General features: G+C 51.7%; 1 protein-coding gene across 2 annotated transcripts; it reads left to right on the top strand.

Moving 5' to 3' along the window:
* The first annotated feature begins 415 nt into the window (after positions 1-415).
* On the top strand, positions 416-13,471 carry si:ch211-67e16.4 (uncharacterized). 2 transcript variants are annotated; one of them, XM_056289726.1, is made up of 9 exons: positions 416-1,253; positions 1,500-1,709; positions 3,290-3,501; positions 3,749-3,880; positions 4,638-4,737; positions 4,869-5,056; positions 8,812-8,898; positions 9,826-9,913; positions 11,111-13,471. In XM_056289726.1, exons 1-9 carry the CDS (start codon positions 821-823, stop codon positions 11,323-11,325), a joined length of 1,665 nt encoding a protein of 554 aa, XP_056145701.1. In that variant the 5' UTR covers positions 416-820; the 3' UTR covers positions 11,326-13,471. The 2 variants fall into 2 exon arrangements, with proteins under 2 accessions (XP_056145701.1, XP_056145700.1); XM_056289725.1 differs by having other exon boundaries at positions 3,749-3,919.
* The last annotated feature ends 4,429 nt before the right edge of the window (positions 13,472-17,900 follow it).

Genomic DNA, 17,900 nt, shown 5'->3' with positions numbered 1-17,900 from the left:
AGAAAAAGGAATAGAAAAGGAACAAAAGATGGATACAATGTGGCGGCGCAGCCGTTCGGGCGATAGCTGACACGCGTCACGAGTGTTTAGGGCTTTGGGGTTCGGAGAGTTTGTGTTGTTGCGCGTCATTCTATGACGTGCGCGACTCACAACAAAAACAATATTTCACAAATTAAATCTTTTCATTATTTCAGCAAAGTTGCACATTCTCAGAAGTAAACTCTCTAACAGAGAGCCTTTATTCCAAACTCTTAGAAATGAATGGTCGCCATAAACGGTCACACGAGTGAAAACGCCAGCTGAGTCCGCTAATTCGACGTACGCGGCGATGACGTCACACTCTCCCGAAGCACCGGAAGTTATCTTGCGTCCATCCGGAAAGACTTCCGGCTTCCCGGAGGAGAGGAGGAAGCGCTCCTGTCGCGGCTACCTCGGCTGGCCTTGGCTAAAACGGAGCCTTTAAACGACGTTTGTTGTGGATTTGCGTTGGGAAGAAGTCGGCGGAGGGAGTCCAGTCCAGCTGGACGGGGGTCTAGACGCGGCGCCGGGTTTTACGCGGTCCGCTTACGTGCGACGTTATTGATCCTGAGAAGAATGACGGGTGTGGAGCCGAGGTGCTGCGGTTCCGCCCGGCTGGGCTCCAGCTCACACGGCACACCGGCCAGCCGTGCCCGCGCTTGCTGAAGGCCTGCGGTGCCGCCACAGGATCGTCGCTATTCCGACTTGAAGACTTGCCGGCTGCTCCGGGTCACATCTAAAGACATCCCCACACCTGGTCGCCCTTTTAGAAATACTTAATCACCTTTAAAGCTGTTCGATCATGGACGTGAGCATCGCGGTGTCTCTGATCCGCGGCCAGATGGGGGCGGTAGTGGAGCGGGCGGTGAACGGGGCGGTGGAGACGGTGCTGGCCGAGATGCTCCGGGTGGTCGGAGTCAAATTCGAGGAGCTGAAAGCTCAGGTGGCCTCCCTGAAGAGGGACATGACGGCCCTGCAGCGGGAGAAGGCGCTGAAGGAGAAGGAGAACGACAAGATCCGGGCCATGCTGAGGTACACCGAGCTGAAGCTGAAGTACTACCGACAGGGGGTGGAGGAGGAGATGCAGCAGAGAGCCTCCAGCTCGTCTCAGATCAAGGCCCACCCGAGCCAGCATGCCTCCTTCTCCCAGACCCCCAGAGGAAACCTGGCTGTCTCCCCCAGCACGGTGCTCCTGGCTCCGGCTCAGATCAGGACCCTTTCAGACACCAGTCAAGGTAGTGGACACGGTAACAGTGTGGAGTTTGTCCTTGCCCTGATTCACAACAGGTCCCGTCCCAATCCCAGGTTTATCAGCCACAGCCTTTCAGGGCTGTGGCCACAGTGATGTTATGCAGGGTACTCTCACAGTTTTCAGTTGCAGTGAACTGACTATAAAGAGTTTGCTGACACTCTTATTAGATTGACTCCTTTTTTTCCTCCTCCCAGAAGCTTGACTTCTTCTCCTTCTCCTCTGTTCTCAGGGAACAGCTCCTCTCAGAGCAGGAGTAAGGCTGGGGCCAGAGTTAGTCTCCAGCCTGCTGATGGCAGCGTGGCTCCCGCTGGCTCTCCCCTCCTCAGCTCTGAGCTGTCGGACCTGGTTCTGCCTCAGTCCGATGATTCTGACCGTCTGTGTGTTCAGCCAACCACAGTCCAACTGAGCAGACCGGCTGAAAGTAAGCAGCCCAGCACAGGTAGGCATCCATCCATCCATCCATCCATCCATCCAGCCACTTGTTTATCCATGGATCTGTCAGTATATTTATATATCTGTTTCTCCATCCATCCATCCAGCCACTTGTTTATCCATGGATCTGTCAGTATATTTATATATCTGTTTCTCCATCCATCCATCCAGCTGCTTGTTTATCCATGGATCTGTCAGTATATTTATATATCTGTTTCTCCATCCGTCCAAGAGTATCTGCTTAAATGCAGCTTTATTTATTCAACAAATGAAAGTTAATCTATTCAGAGACAGCTTTACTGATGAAGATGGGATGAACTGATGAAGATGGGATGTCACAGAGAAACATGATCACGGTCTGGGTTTGGTCTTCGGGTCCATGTGACCACTACATCTGTCACATGACTGACCACGGTCCATGCTGACATCAAGAAGATATCCTGTCATTAGCCTTCCATTTAACAGTCTCTATGCACAGAGATTAGCTGTCTTCATGCACACCTCCATCACCTCATTTACCTTTATTTTATCGTGCAGTGTTTGGTGTAGTGTGGCGTGCCGGTTTTGGGTTCCGTCCCAGCCCTCTGTTTGGATTTTCTATGTTCACGTCGTGGTCACAGTGGTTTCCTGCGGGGTCTCTGATTTCCTCCCTTAGCTCAAACCCTTACATATTAGGTGAACTGTACACTTCAAATTGTCCGTGGTTATGAAAGGTTTGTGTGTGCACTGGTGACCTGTCCAGTGTCTGCCCCTGACTTCCCCCCAGTACCCATAATCCTTAGTTGGTGTGAGTGGGTTTGGAGAATGAATTCATAAATCCCAGAAAAGTTGTTTCAGTTCATCTGGACACAAAGTTTAGTGGGAAAATGTTGCGTCACTCATCTAAGTGAAGTCATCAGTCCCAGCTGACTGCAGGTATCCCCATCCGCATAAACGATACCGTGGCACAAGGACCCAAACTGGCAATCTGACACCAGTTTCATATGCAGATGCTGTGACCATTAACTAGAGTTACAGTGGTCATGTGTACTATTCACAGAGGATTGGGGAATAGTTGCAATCACAGCATTGTAAGATGGTGACAGATGTACTCTTAGGCCCCCCTCAGTTCAGGGATGGTCATTCCCTCTTCACATAGATGGCCTCCTTGACTCCCTGTTCAAACCAGCGTTCCTCCCTGTCAAGGATGGTCACATCCTCATCCTTGAAAGAGCGGCCACTGGCCTGTAGACGGTGTAGACCAAGGAGTCCCGGCCTGTAGATGGTGTAGACTGTGGCCACTCGTTCAAGGATGAGGATGAACTGATTCAACTTCTCTGGGATTTCTATACCTGGATTATTGAGCATGCTTCAAGATGTTTTTATGAACCTTGTTGCTTTGATCTCTTTACTAACAACTTGTTTTTCTGTGCTGTGGGTGCTCAGTTAGAGTCCTCATGCAGTCATTTTTTCTATCAGGTTTTCTCACTGCAGTTCCACAAGACTGATGAGACTGACAAGACTGACGAGACTGACGAGACTGACTGAGTGGAGCAGAAGGTGCCGGTCGGCTCACCTCACTGAGGTCCTGCTTGTCTTGTCTTGCAGAGGTTTTGTCCAGCTGCGTCGAGCACGGTGCTGCTGCTCAAGGTAAAGAGGATGTGGCCGGGGAGTATGACTGGACCGTAGACCCGAATCTGGCCCTCGGACCCCCCTCTGGCCCGGGCGTGGTCTCCATGTGTGCCGTGGCCTCCCTGTCCCCTGACAGGTCCACCCAGGCAGACAGCTCCACGCTGGCCTCCAACGCTGCCCCTTCACAGGTCCACAAACCGACACCACAACACCATCACACAGCTTGCATGGATGACCAGTACTGACCCAGTCAGGTGGTGCTTAAGTTAAGCAGTGGTTTATTAGATTCTACACCTGCTGGTCTGTAATGTAGTGTTATACTGCTTTCAGTAGATCATTTATTCAAACTTTAGTCCTACGTTTGGTTCATAAAATGCGGTGTACTTCACATGAGAGCAGATAAAAACACTGGGAATGTTCTGTGCCGTCGTGCAGATGAAGCAGGAGGAGCCGGGGGAGGAGGTGGAGGTGATCTGTATCAAGGAGGAGCCAGAAGAGGAGCGGGAGGTGATGGTCTCCCTGCTGCAGGACTATCAGATGCAGCAGGGTCACATACCGGCCTCGGAGGTGAGGGAGGAGGTCAGAGGTCACCACGTAAGCCAGAAGGTTTGTACAGCGGAGCGGTGGACGTGGGGCATGTCCTCAGCCGTGTTTCCAGCTACCGACTTTCATTCCCGTAATGTCTCCTGGTGTGCGGGACTATGTCATCAGGACTTGGAGGGAAAATCTGGGAAGGGGTTGAAAAATACTGCTTAATACTAAAAAAATACTACTTAATACTACTTACCACTGAGAATACCAAAAAAAACCCCGCTTTCACTCTTTATCCTGTATCAAGGCTCGGCGTTTTCGGTTTTTATTTTTCAAAGCCATCCGGCGTGCCGAATTTTGCCACAAGAGGACACTGTTACGTAACCTCACACGAACAGGAACAACTTTTGGATCCACGGAAACATAAAATCCGGGTGAAAAACCGTTTAAAAATCTGGGCGTAATGGACATGTCGACATGTCCGCCTCGTGTGTGTAGAGGGTTTGTGATGTTTTAGTGGATGAAGTTGTGAGTTTACATGAGAACGGTGTGACAGGAGCACATCCCAGCCCACCGTGGTGGTCTGGTTTCATGACTACGCCCTCACATGTGGTCGTGTTGTGTTGGATCGAACCGCCCGATACACGCGACGACGCACGGCATCGCTGTGTTCAGTGACGAGTAGTGATGAAGACAAACCGGAGCGACCTTCATCGTCACAACCCTGCCGCTGTTCTTCTGAGTCTGAGAGTTTCTGTCCAACACCGTCCTCTTATGTGATTCCCTTCCGCAGGGTCAAAGGTCATCGACATTGTGGTCAAATCCTCAAGCAGGCCAGGGTCACCTCCCCCTGGGTCACTCCACCGCCATCACTGCTGCTGGGTCATCTTCCTGTGAGTAGAGCTGCCCCGCCCTGTGTGTGTGTGTGTGTGTCTCCATCCACCCAGAAGAGCTCTGTAAGACCAAACATCCGTCTTTATAAACGTTTGCTCCAACCAAACTCTGCTCACCCCCCCCCCCCCAGATGTGGTGTCCCAGCATGGAGCAGCCCTGCCCTCCATCATGATTTCCCGCCAGGCGCCGCGGCCCAGGCCCAAAGACTTGAGTCTGTACGAGGAGTACAAACTCCGCCGCAACGAGATACGAAAACGCAGCATCAGCAGACGGCGGGAGATGGAGAAGAGCCTGCCGCAGCCTCTGCTGGCTGACCTGGTCAGTAACCCCCACCCGGTAGTGGTCAGAATGCGAGGCGTGCCCCCTGTGGGCCGGGTACCGCAAGGGCTGGGTACCGCAAGGGGGGCACAAGCTGGAGAGAAAACCGTGAAAACAATAGAGCGGAACAGAGATTTAGTAGGTGGCGATAGTGGAGTCCTGGGCCACGTCCTGGGCCAAGTCCTGGGCCAAGTCCTGGGCCAAGTCCTGGGCCAAGTCCTGGGCCAAGTCCTGGGCCAAGTCCTGGGCCAAGTCCTGGGCCAAGTCCTGGGCCAGGTTTAGTCAGAAGACGGGGAGGTTTCTGACGGGGCTGAACAGAGAAGCCAGCGAGGCTTCACAGACTGCCCTGTTAGTTCAGTCCCTCAGCAGGCCCACGGGGCAGATCCCTTCCCTCAGCAGACACACAGGGTAGATCCCTTCCCTCAGCAGACACACAGGGTAGATCCCTTTCCTCAGCAGGCCCACGGGGCAGATCCCTTTCCTCAGCAGACACACAGGGTAGATCCCTTCCCTCAGCAGACACACGGGGCAGATCCCTTTCCTCAGCAGACACACAGGGTAGATCCCTTCCCTCAGCAGACACACGGGGCAGATCCCTTTCCTCAGCAGACACACAGGGTAGATCCCTTCCCTCAGCAGACACACGGGGCAGATCCCTTCCCTCAGCAGGCCCACGGGGCAGATCCCTTCCCTCAGCAGACACAAGGGGCAGATCCCTTCCCTCAGCAGACACACGGGGCAGATCCCTTCCCTGAGCAGACACACGGGGCAGATCCCTTCCCTCAGCAGACACACGGGGCAGATCCCTTCCCTCAGCAGACACATGGGGCAGATCCCTTCCCTCAGTAGACACACGGGGCAGATCCCTTCCCTCAGCAGGCCCACGGGGCAGATCCCTTCCCTCAGCAGACACACAGGGCAGATCCCTTTCCTCAGCAGACACACGGGGCAGATCCCTTCCCTCAGCAGGCACACGGGGCAGATCCCTTCCCTCAGCAGACACACAGGGCAGATCCCTTCCCTCAGCAGACACACAGGGTAGATCCCTTCCCTCAGCAGACACACGGGGCAGATCCCTTTCCTCAGCAGACACACGGGGCAGATCCCTTCCCTCAGTAGACACACGGGGCAGATCCCTTCCCTCAGCAGGCCCACGGGGCAGATCCCTTCCCTCAGCAGGCCCACGGGGCAGATCCCTTCCCTCAGCAGACACAAGGGGCAGATCCCTTCCCTCAGCAGACACAAGGGGCAGATCCCTTCCCTCAGCAGACACACGGGGCAGATCCCTTCCCTCAGCAGACCCACAGGGCAGATCCCTTCCCTCAGCAGACACACGGGGCAGATCCCTTTCCTCAGCAGACACACGGGGCAGATCCCTTCCCTCAGCAGACACGGGGCAGATCCCTTTCCTCAGCAGACACACGGGGCAGATCCCTTCCCTGAGCAGACACACGGGGCAGATCCCTTCCCTCAGCAGGCCCACAGGGCAGATCCCTTTCCTCAGCAGACACACGGGGCAGATCCCTTCCCTCAGTAGACACACGGGGCAGATCCCTTCCCTCAGCAGGCCCACGGGGCAGATCCCTTCCCTCAGCAGGCCCACGGGGCAGATCCCTTCCCTCAGCAGACACAAGGGGCAGATCCCTTCCCTCAGCAGACACAAGGGGCAGATCCCTTCCCTCAGCAGACACACGGGGCAGATCCCTTCCCTCAGCAGACCCACAGGGCAGATCCCTTCCCTCAGCAGACACACGGGGCAGATCCCTTTCCTCAGCAGACACACGGGGCAGATCCCTTCCCTCAGCAGACACGGGGCAGATCCCTTTCCTCAGCAGACACACGGGGCAGATCCCTTCCCTGAGCAGACACACGGGGCAGATCCCTTCCCTCAGCAGACACACGGGGCAGATCCCTTTCCTCAGCAGCCCCACGGGGCAGATCCCTTCCCTCAGCAGACACACGGGGCAGATCCCTTTCCTCAGCAGGCCCACGGGGCAGATCCCTTTCCTCAGCAGACACACGGGGCAGATCCCTTCCCTCAGCAGGCCCACAGGGCAGATCCCTTTCCTCAGCAGACACACGGGGCAGATCCCTTCCCTCAGCAGGCCCACAGGGCAGATCCCTTCCCTCAGCAGGCCCACAGGGCAGATCCCTTTCCTCAGCAGACACACGGGGCAGATCCCTTCCCTCAGCAGACACACAGGGCAGATCCCTTTCCTCAGCAGACACACGGGGCAGATCCCTTCCCTCAGCAGACACACGGGGCAGATCCCTTCCCTCAGCAGACACACGGGGCAGATCCCTTTCCTCAGCAGGCCCACGGGGCAGATCCCTTTCCTCAGCAGACACACGGGGCAGATCCCTTTCCTCAGCAGACACACGGGGCAGATCCCTTCCCTCAGCAGACACACGGGGCAGATCCCTTTCCTCAGCAGGCCCACGGGGCAGATCCCTTCCCTCAGCAGACACACGGGGCAGATCCGTGTCCTCCGTAGAAAACTGTTCCTTTCTGCAGCTTGCTGAATCCACCATTTAAGCAGCGGTGAGCCAAGATGCAAATGCACCTGGCTCCTGAAGGGAAGGGGAGAGGACACGCTGACTGGTGTATTTCCTGTTACACCCCAAACACACCTGTGACTGATTAAGAGACTACGTACAACCCTTTTGCAGCTTACACCGCACCCGGGTTATGCACCGTTTCACTAGCAGAAGTGGATCTGGACACACCCTAAATGCCCTGGCGCCACGCTTTAGACCACACTCAAAGATACTTAAGCCTGTAAGTCAAAGCTTACGTATTTCAATAACATGATCACATAACGCCAACGTAAAATATGACCTTTTGTATTCTTGAGATGTCATATTTGTACAGCTGAAGATGGGGAGGGACTTAAGAGGGGCTCCGTCACGGCTGGAGGACCACCTCAGTGAAAAACAGGCTCACCGCTGCCATGACAACTGACAGCACAACATGCACGTGCAGAGCAAACTGACTTCTGTGTTACTTCTCAAAAAGCCTTTCGTCAAGTTCACAAGTTCATAGAGCTGAAGCAGGTCATGTTTTTATGTTTATAACAGATTTAGTCAAAATCATTAACTGCCAAGATTCTCTTTTCCAAGATTAATGATGTTGCATTTACTGAAAGAGTATCGATTTACAATGGGGGGGGGGGGCTGACATAAAAAGTTTGAGAATCACTGCCCTAACCCAAGAGAGAGGAGAGAAGAGAGTTGAGATGAGATGAGGAGAGGAGAGGAGAGGAGAGAGATGAGATGGAGGAGAGGAGAGATGAGATGGAGGAGAGGAGAGATGAGATGAGAGATGAGGAGAGGAGAAGAGAGATGAGGAGAGGAGAGATGAGATGAGGGGAGATGAGGAGAGATGAGGAGAGGAGAGATGAGAGGAGAGATGAGGAGAGGAGAGATGAGATGAGGGGAGATGAGAGGAGATGAGGAGAGGAGAGGAGAGATGAGATGGAGGAGAGGAGAGATGAGGAGAGATGAGATGAGGAGAGGAGAGGAGAGGAGAGGAGAGGAGAGGAGAGGAGAGGAGAGGAGGACATCCCAGCCAGCACAGACTGCTGTCTCTCTGTTAGCAGGGTTTGAGCTGAGGCTTCCAGTTAGAAATGACTGGAATCAAACCCAGCAGCTGTTCTCCTCCAGAGCAGATGCTGTGTCGGAGGTCACGGTGCTGGTCTAGTTTGTGGTGTTGTGTGGTTCTTGTTCTGGTGGTGATTCTTTGTTTTGTGATTCAGGTGCGTGAGCGTCGGGAGAAGACCAGACTGAGAGTGGCCCGATGGAGAGCGAAGAGAAAACTCCAAGCCTGTCTCAGCCAAACTCAGGTTAGCTTCCGGTGCTTCTACTACTGCTACTACTACTACTACTACTACTACTGGTACTACTATCACTACTGCTGTTTCTACTGCTACTACTGCTACTACTGGTACTACTATCACTACTGCTGTTTCTACTGCTACTACTACTACTATCACTACTGCTGTTTCTACTGCTACTACTGCTACTACTGGTACTACTATCACTACTGCTGTTTCTACTGCTACTACTACTGCTACTACTATCACTACTGCTGTTTCTACTGCTACTACTACTACTGCTACTACTATCACTACTGCTGTTTCTACTGCTACTACTACTACTGGTAGTACTATCACTACTGCTGTTTCTACTGCTACTACTACTACTGCTACTACTATCACTACTGCTGTTTCTACTGCTACTACTACTACTGGTAGTACTATCACTACTGCTGTTTCTACTGCTACTTCTACTACTGCTACTACTATCACTACTGCTGTTTATACTGCTACTACTACTACTGGTACTACTATCACTACTGCTGTTTCTACTGCTACTACTACTACTGCTACTACTATCACTACTGCTGTTTCTACTGCTACTACTACTACTACTGGTACTACTATCACTACTGCTGTTTCTACTGCTACTTCTACTACTGCTACTACTATCACTACTGCTGTTTCTACTGCTACTACTACTACTACTGGTAGTACTATCACTACTGCTGTTTCTACTGCTACTACTACTACTGGTAGTACTATCACTACTGCTGTTTCTACTGCTACTGCTACTACTACTGGTAGTACTATCACTACTGCTGTTTCTACTGTTACTACTACTACTGGTAGTACTATCACTACTGCTGAAACTCCGGCTCTGTGTTGTGACCACTACCTTCTACTTTAGCACACAATCTGATGGTAGGTTTGATGTAATGTTTGTCCTCCCAGGCTCAGGGGGGCGCTGCAGACTTCACCCAGCAGCAGGTCTATGACATCACAGCTCAGCAGCTACAGCAGCAGCTCAGGACTTCCTGTGGTAAAACTGGAGATGTTCTCCGTCTGCGTCCTCTCTGACTTTCACACATCTACGCTTTTCCTTTTCCGTTCTCAGTTGTGCTCTGAACCAGTGGCGGCTGGTGCTAAAAATGTTTGGGGGGGGGGGTGCAGTTTACCTTGGCCCAGCACACCTGACAGCTGCTTTAGTGTCCACACAGTCACAGAGTTATTAAGAAGGACCATGTGGCCTATAGATTTTATCAGGGTTCTGATTGACAGTCGAGACGAGATTTTCATCTCTTGATGTTTGAAGGGCGGTGCCCCAGCGCCCTCTACTGGCCAGCCGCCACTGCTCTGCGCTACTCCTTTGTGTGGTGGCGTGTTTATTGTTGGTCTTGGCGTGTTTATGATTGGTGAGTAAAACAAATTGGGACAATCTTAAAACCATTTCTACGTGTAATATGAGCCGTAACCCGTGATATAAGAGTTGGATAACAGAGTAGTTTGAGTGGAAAACACGGCGTCACAACTCTCTCTTCTTTTGCTGACAAATCAGGTGTCTGGTTTCACAATACTGTAAATACTGTAACTCGTATCACGTCTTACAGTTTAAAACAATTCTGTTCAAAAGTGAATCTAGTAATCTAGTAATTATTCAACCTTTAATGACAAAATCCATTCTTATGGTTCGAAGCACCTAGTGCTGGAACCTCTATAGTTGTTATTCCCATTATTATTATTGTTATTATTACGGCGGCACATGACGCAGTGGTTATTGCAGTCACCTCACAGTGAGAAGGTCCTGGGTTCGAGCCCCGGGGTAGTCCAACCTTGGGGGTCGTCCCGGGTCGTCCTCTGTGTGGAGTTTGCATGTTCTCCCCGTGTCTGCGTGGGTTTCCTCCCACAGTCCAAAGACCTGTAGGTCAGGTGGACTGGCCGTACTAGATTGTCCCTAGGTGTGTGTGTGTGTGTGTGGGCCCTGTGATGGCCTGGCGGTCTGTCCAGGGTGTCCCCCCGCCTGCCGCCCAATGACTGCCGGGATAGGCTCCAGCAAGCCCGCGACCCTGAGAGCAGGATAAGCGGTTTGGCTAATGGATGGATGGATGGTTGTTGTTGTCAGTCTATTATCTGTTGGTAGAAGCCTGCATTTTTCTGAGGTATAAATTCAGCCAGTTGAGGGCGGTAGTGTGCTCCCCCCCCCCTCTGTCATTGTAAAACGGTCTCTTTTTGGTTTCAGCGCCGGCCTCGCAGACACAGACGAACGCCTTCCTCGCCACCAACACCATGGCCCTGCCCTTCATCGCCCCATCCTCTTCTTCCTCCTCCTCCCTGCTGCTGCTTGGTCACATGACTGACCACATAAATCAGCACACCGTGACATCCTCCTCCCACCCTTCGGTCAGCCTGGCGCAGCAGAACATGTCTCTGACGGACACGGACGTCTTCCAGTAAGACAGTCACGGCTGCAGCGTGGAAACCTGTTGCTGTGTGTGACTAGGAGACAGAGACGGGACACGTCCAAGTGGTGTAAACCTGTTGGTGTGTGTGACTAGGAGACAGACGGGACACGTCCACATGGTGTAAATGTGTGGTAGAAGAGTGAGGCTGCACTGAGTGATATGTTTGATACCCACCGTGAATCACATGACTCCCTGTAAGGTGACAGAACTGCTTGTACTGCAGAGTGCACTGAGAATCAGCACGGCGGTCTTCGGTTTTTCTGAACCAGAGACCGAGTTCCCATTCAGCTCGTTGACGAGAGTCACATGGCGGCCATCACGGCAGGAAACCTGATGTGAACTGCTATGTCTGTACACCGTGACCCGGTGTAGCTCGTGAACATAAAAATCCAGACAAAAACTTCTCATCTCACCACGGTCACCACCCGAGGTTGTTCGGTGGTCTACCGAGGACCCGCTCTTCCTCCGTTTGCTCAAGCCGTGCCAGGAACTGGACCGACGACATGTCGTCTCCCATCCTCACCATATTCCAACGCTGGCCGGATCTTCTGTATGCAAAGAGAACCTTCCTCCTGCATCACACAAACCGTACCTCCAGTGATGAAGGCCACACGTCCTCGCCTCACATCAGATACCGATGGGCTTTGAAATCAGAATCGAACGTCCATCTGGATTATGGAGCATGCATCAGAACTTCCTCTCACCACTTCCTGACAAACAAAACCCGGCTAGAGGAACGGATTACTCGGATCTGGAGTTTGTTACGGATGGGTGGGACCGGCGGTGACAGCTCAGGTGGGGAAGGCAGTGGATGGAGAAGTGGAGGTCTTCTCGGCCTGTGAAGCTGCGGTACCACAGGCTGTTTTACATCACGGGAGTTGTTTGAGTCGCTGTTCGGATCAGAACATCCCCGAACGCAGCTTTAAACACGTGTTTAAACCCAGTGGTGCTGCCGGCGTGTGAAGCTGAGGGTTTGTGTCCGAGGCCACAAAGTCCTCCGATTCACTTCAACATCAACGAGACGGATGATGAAGGCGATGGTGAAGATGCTCCAGATGGCGGGCGGAGGCTCCTTTTTCTCTTTCTTTTCATGAGGTTGCCTGTCTTCGTGTTATTTAAATTAAAAATCAACCTCAGTAATAGAAGTTCAGTTTTATTTGAAAGTCAGTTCAAAGCATTTAATTCAGTGTGGTTTCATACGTGCAGAACCAAACCCCTGCTGTGCATACACCACTTTACTTTGTATGAAGAGGAGGTTTTATTTATATTGCTTCATGTCGTGATGTCAGTAATCTGTTTTCTCTGATTTTAATATTTAATCAACTGTGACGCAGATAAATACAAAAGGCTTCACGCTGCCAGAAGACCCCCTGGCCCCTCATCTGGTTTGGGGGCTTTCAGTCATTCTGTTGACATTGTTCACATCTAACATGTAAGAAACCTGGTCTTATCTCCATGTGGGTGAAGAAGGTGGTGTAGGTTGACTTCATGACGTCAGTTTGGTTTCACTTGGCTCACAAATCGAAAAGTTAACTTGTTCCAGTTATTTAACTGGATATTATTAATATGTTGTTTAACTGGATATTATTAATATGTTATTTAACTTGATATTATTAATATGTTATTTAACTGGATATAATTAAACTGGATGTTATTGATACATTTAACTGGATATTATTGATATATTTAACTGGATATAATTAAACTGGATATTATTGATACATTTAACTGGATATTATTGATACATTTAACTGGATATTATTGATATATTTAACTGATATTATTAATATATTTAACTGGATATTGATATATTTAGCTGATGTTAATATATTTAACTTGATATTAATAAAGTAGACATGATAAACTGGGTGAGAAAAATGGCAGTGTAGGGAACACTGGTTTGAGCTGATGGTGCTGAGGTACTGGACTCAAGGGTGGGTGGGGGTTTGCTGTTTCCAAATGAACATTTTGAAAACAGAAATAAAATCAGATGATCTTAGAAGTCCTCTGTGTGAGGAGATCAGGCTCCACATGAAAATGGTTTTAGTGAAAATTTGCTAAAAAGATGAATGAAACAGTTGTGCAGTATTAAACCTGTGGTTGGCAATAACAAAATAAAAGTGGATCCCTCAAATAGTTTGTACCATCCTGGGTTGCCTTTTTATGTTTACTGCAATAGTCTGTTGCTATTGATTATATGCAGAGATGGACAGTATTTTAATAAGTGGTATTTGAAACAGTTTTAATTATGACAGTGTCTTGTAGTTTTTGCTGAGTCTGGGAAATGTAATTTGTAATGCGTTACTTCTGGTAGCAGTACTTGGCGTTTCACTTCACACTTTTCAGCAGACTCGAGATCTTTTCTCCAGCGGCAGATTCGTCACAGTGACGATGGGGATGCGAGGGAGGCTGACTGCCGAATCACGCGCGATGACGTCACTGGAATGCTGACGTCAGCTGCCTTCAGGCTTGGTGGCTCCGCTGACGGTGGGAAAAGAATTCCAACAATGTGAAGTTTGAACTTCACACTTAATTAACTTAACTAAAGATGAATGAACAAACTGTGAGTATGTGGCAACAAAACCTGGTGGAGGAAGCAGGTGTGTGCTTGTGTGTTGTATCAGCAGACAGTGAGAACCTTTCACAGTTTTCATCTTCAACCGTTCAGAAATCCTCTGTAGAAGTGATGGCAGCACAGACCGTACAGACAGGAAGTGATGGCAGCACAGACCGTACAGACAGGAAGTGATGACAGCACAGGCCGTACAGACGGGACGTGATGGCAGCACAGACCGTACAGACGGGAAGTGATGACAGTACAGACAGGAAGTGATGACAGCACAGACCGTACAGACAGGAAGTGATGACAGCACAGACCGTACAGACAGGAAGTGATGGCAGCACAGACCGTACAGACGGGACGTGATGACAGCACAGACCGTACAGACAGGAAGTGATGACAGCACAGACCGTACAGACAGGAAGTGATGACAGCACAGACCGTACAGACAGGAAGTGATGACAGCACAGACCGTACAGACAGCACAGACCGTACAGACAGGAAGTGATGGCAGCACAGACCGTACAGACAGGAAGTGATGGCAGCACAGACCGTACAGACAGGACGTGATGACAGCACAGACCGTACAGACAGGTAGTGATGACAGCACAGACCGTACCGACAGGACGTGATGGCAGCACAGACCGTACCGACAGGACGTGATGGCAGCACAGACCGTACCGACAGGACGTGATGGCAGCACAGACCGTACCGACAGGACGTGATGACAGCACAGACCGTACCGACAGGACGTGATGACAGCACAGACCGTACCGACAGGACGTGATGGCAGCACAGACCGTACAAACAGGAAGTGATGACAGCACAGACCGTACAGACAGGAAGTGATGACAGCACAGACCGTACAGACAGCACAGACCGTACAGACAGGAAGTGATGACAGCACAGACCGTACAGACAGGAAGTGATGGCAGCACAGACCGTACAGACAGGAAGTGATGACAGCACAGACCGTACAGACAGACCGTACAGACAGGAAGTGATGACAGCACAGACCATACAGACAGGACGTGATGGCAGCACAGACCGTACAGACGGGAAGTGATGACAGCACAGACCGTACAGACAGGAAGTGATGGCAGCACAGACCGTACAGACAGGACGTGATGACAGCACAGACCGTACCGACAGGACGTGATGACAGCACAGACCGTACCGACAGGACGTGATGGCAGCACAGACCGTACAGACAGGAAGTGATGACAGCACAGACCGTACAGACAGGAAGTGATGACAGCACAGACCGTACAGACAGCACAGACCGTACAGACAGGAAGTGATGACAGCACAGACCGTACAGACAGGAAGTGATGGCAGCACAGACCGTACAGACAGGAAGTGATGACAGCACAGACCGTACAGACAGGAAGTGATGACAGCACAGACCGTACAGACAGCACAGACCGTACAGACAGGAAGTGATGACAGCACAGACCGTACAGACGGGAAGTGATGACAGCACAGACCGTACCGACAGGACGGGATGACAGCACAGACCGTACCGACAGGAAGTGATGACAGCACAGACCGTACAGACAGGAAGTGATGGCAGCACAGACCGTACAGACGGGACGTGATGACAGCACAGACCGTACAGACAGGACGTGATGACAGCACAGACCGTACAGACAGGTAGTGATGACAGCACAGACCGTACAGACAGGACGTGATGACAGCACAGACCGTACAGACAGGTAGTGATGACAGCACAGACCGTACAGACAGGTAGTGATGACAGCACAGACCGTACCGACAGGACGTGATGACAGCACAGACCGTACAGACAGGTAGTGATGACAGCACAGACCGTACAGACAGGAAGTGATGGCAGCACAGACCCTACCGACAGGAAGTGATGGCAGCACAGACCGTACAGACGGGACGTGATGACAGCACAGACTGTACCGACAGGAAGTGATGACAGCACAGACCGTACAGACAGGTAGTGATGACAGCACAGACCGTACAGACAGGAAGTGATGACAGCACAGACCGTACCGACAGGAAGTGATGACAGCACAGACCGTACAGACGGGACGTGATGGCAGCACAGACCGTACAGACGGGAAGTGATGACAGTACAGACAGGAAGTGATGACAGCACAGACCGTACAGACAGGAAGTGATGTGAGCACAGACCGTACAGACAGGAAGTGATGGCAGCACAGCAGTACAGACGGGACGTGATGACAGCACAGACCGTACAGACAGGAAGTGATGACAGCACAGACCGTACAGACAGGAAGTGATGACAGCACAGACCGTACAGACAGGAAGTGATGACAGCACAGACCATACAGACAGGACGTGATGGCAGCACAGACCGTACAGACAGGAAGTGATGACAGCACAGACCGTACAGACGGGAAGTGATGGCAGCACAGACCGTACAGACAGGAAGTGATGACAGCACAGACCGTACAGACAGCACAGACCGTACAGACGGGAAGTGATGACAGCACAGACCGTACCGACAGGACGTGATGACAGCACAGACCGTACAGACAGGAAGTGATGGCAGCACAGACCGTACAGACAGGAAGTGATGACAGCACAGACCGTACAGACAGCACAGACCGTACAGACGGGAAGTGATGACAGCACAGACCGTACAGACAGGAAGTGATGACAGCACAGACCGTACAGACAGGAAGTGATGACAGCACAGACCGTACCGACAGGACGTGATGACAGCACAGACCGTACCGACAGGACGTGATGACAGCACAGACCGTACAGACGGGAAGTGATGGCAGCACAGACCGTACAGACAGGAAGTGATGACAGCACAGACCGTACAGACGGGAAGTGATGACAGCACAGACCGTACAGACAGGAAGTGATGACAGCACAGACCGTACAGACAGGACGTGATGACAGCACAGACCGTACAGACAGGACGTGATGACAGCACAGACCGTACAGACGGGAAGTGATGGCAGCACAGACCGTACAGACAGGAAGTGATGACAGCACAGACCGTACAGACAGGACGTGATGACAGCACAGACCGTACAGACGGGAAGTGATGGCAGCACAGACCGTACAGACAGGAAGTGATGACAGCACAGACCGTACAGACGGGAAGTGATGACAGCACAGACCGTACAGACAGGACGTGATGGCAGCACAGACCGTACAGACGGGACGTGATGACAGCACAGACCGTACAGACGGGAAGTGATGACAGCACAGACCGTACAGACGGGAAGTGATGACAGCACAGACCGTACAGACAGCACAGACCGTACAGACAGGACGTGATGACAGCACAGACCGTACAGACAGGAAGTGATGACAGCACAGACCGTACAGACAGGACGTGATGACAGCACAGACCGTACAGACAGGAAGTGATGGCAGCACAGACCGTACAGACAGGACGTGATGACAGCACAGACCATACAGACAGGAAGTGATGACAGCACAGACCGTACAGACAGGACGTGATGACAGCACAGACCGTACAGACGGGAAGTGATGACAGCACAGACCGTACAGACAGGAAGTGATGACAGCACAGACCGTACAGACAGGACGTGATGACAGCACAGACCGTACCGACAGGACGTGATGACAGCACAGACCGTACAGACAGGACGTGATGACAGCACAGACCGTACAGACAGGAAGTGATGACAGCACAGACCGTACAGACAGGAAGTGATGGCAGCACAGACCGTACAGACAGGAAGTGATGGCAGCACAGACCGTACAGACAGGAAGTGATGGCAGCACAGACCGTACAGACAGGACGTGATGACAGCACAGACCGTACCGACAGGACGTGATGACAGCACAGACCGTACCGACAGGACGTGATGGCAGCACAGACCGTACAGACAGGAAGTGATGACAGCACAGACCGTACAGACAGGAAGTGATGACAGCACAGACCGTACAGACAGGAAGTGATGACAGCACAGACCGTACAGACAGCACAGACCGTACAGACAGGAAGTGATGACAGCACAGACCGTACAGAC

This window comes from Lampris incognitus, chromosome 11 (assembly GCF_029633865.1).
Source record: "Lampris incognitus isolate fLamInc1 chromosome 11, fLamInc1.hap2, whole genome shotgun sequence".
Classification (NCBI taxonomy): Eukaryota; Metazoa; Chordata; class Actinopteri; order Lampriformes; family Lampridae; genus Lampris; species Lampris incognitus.
Note: the sequence above shows the minus strand (reverse complement) of the source record. Positions and strands in the feature narration are given on the sequence as shown.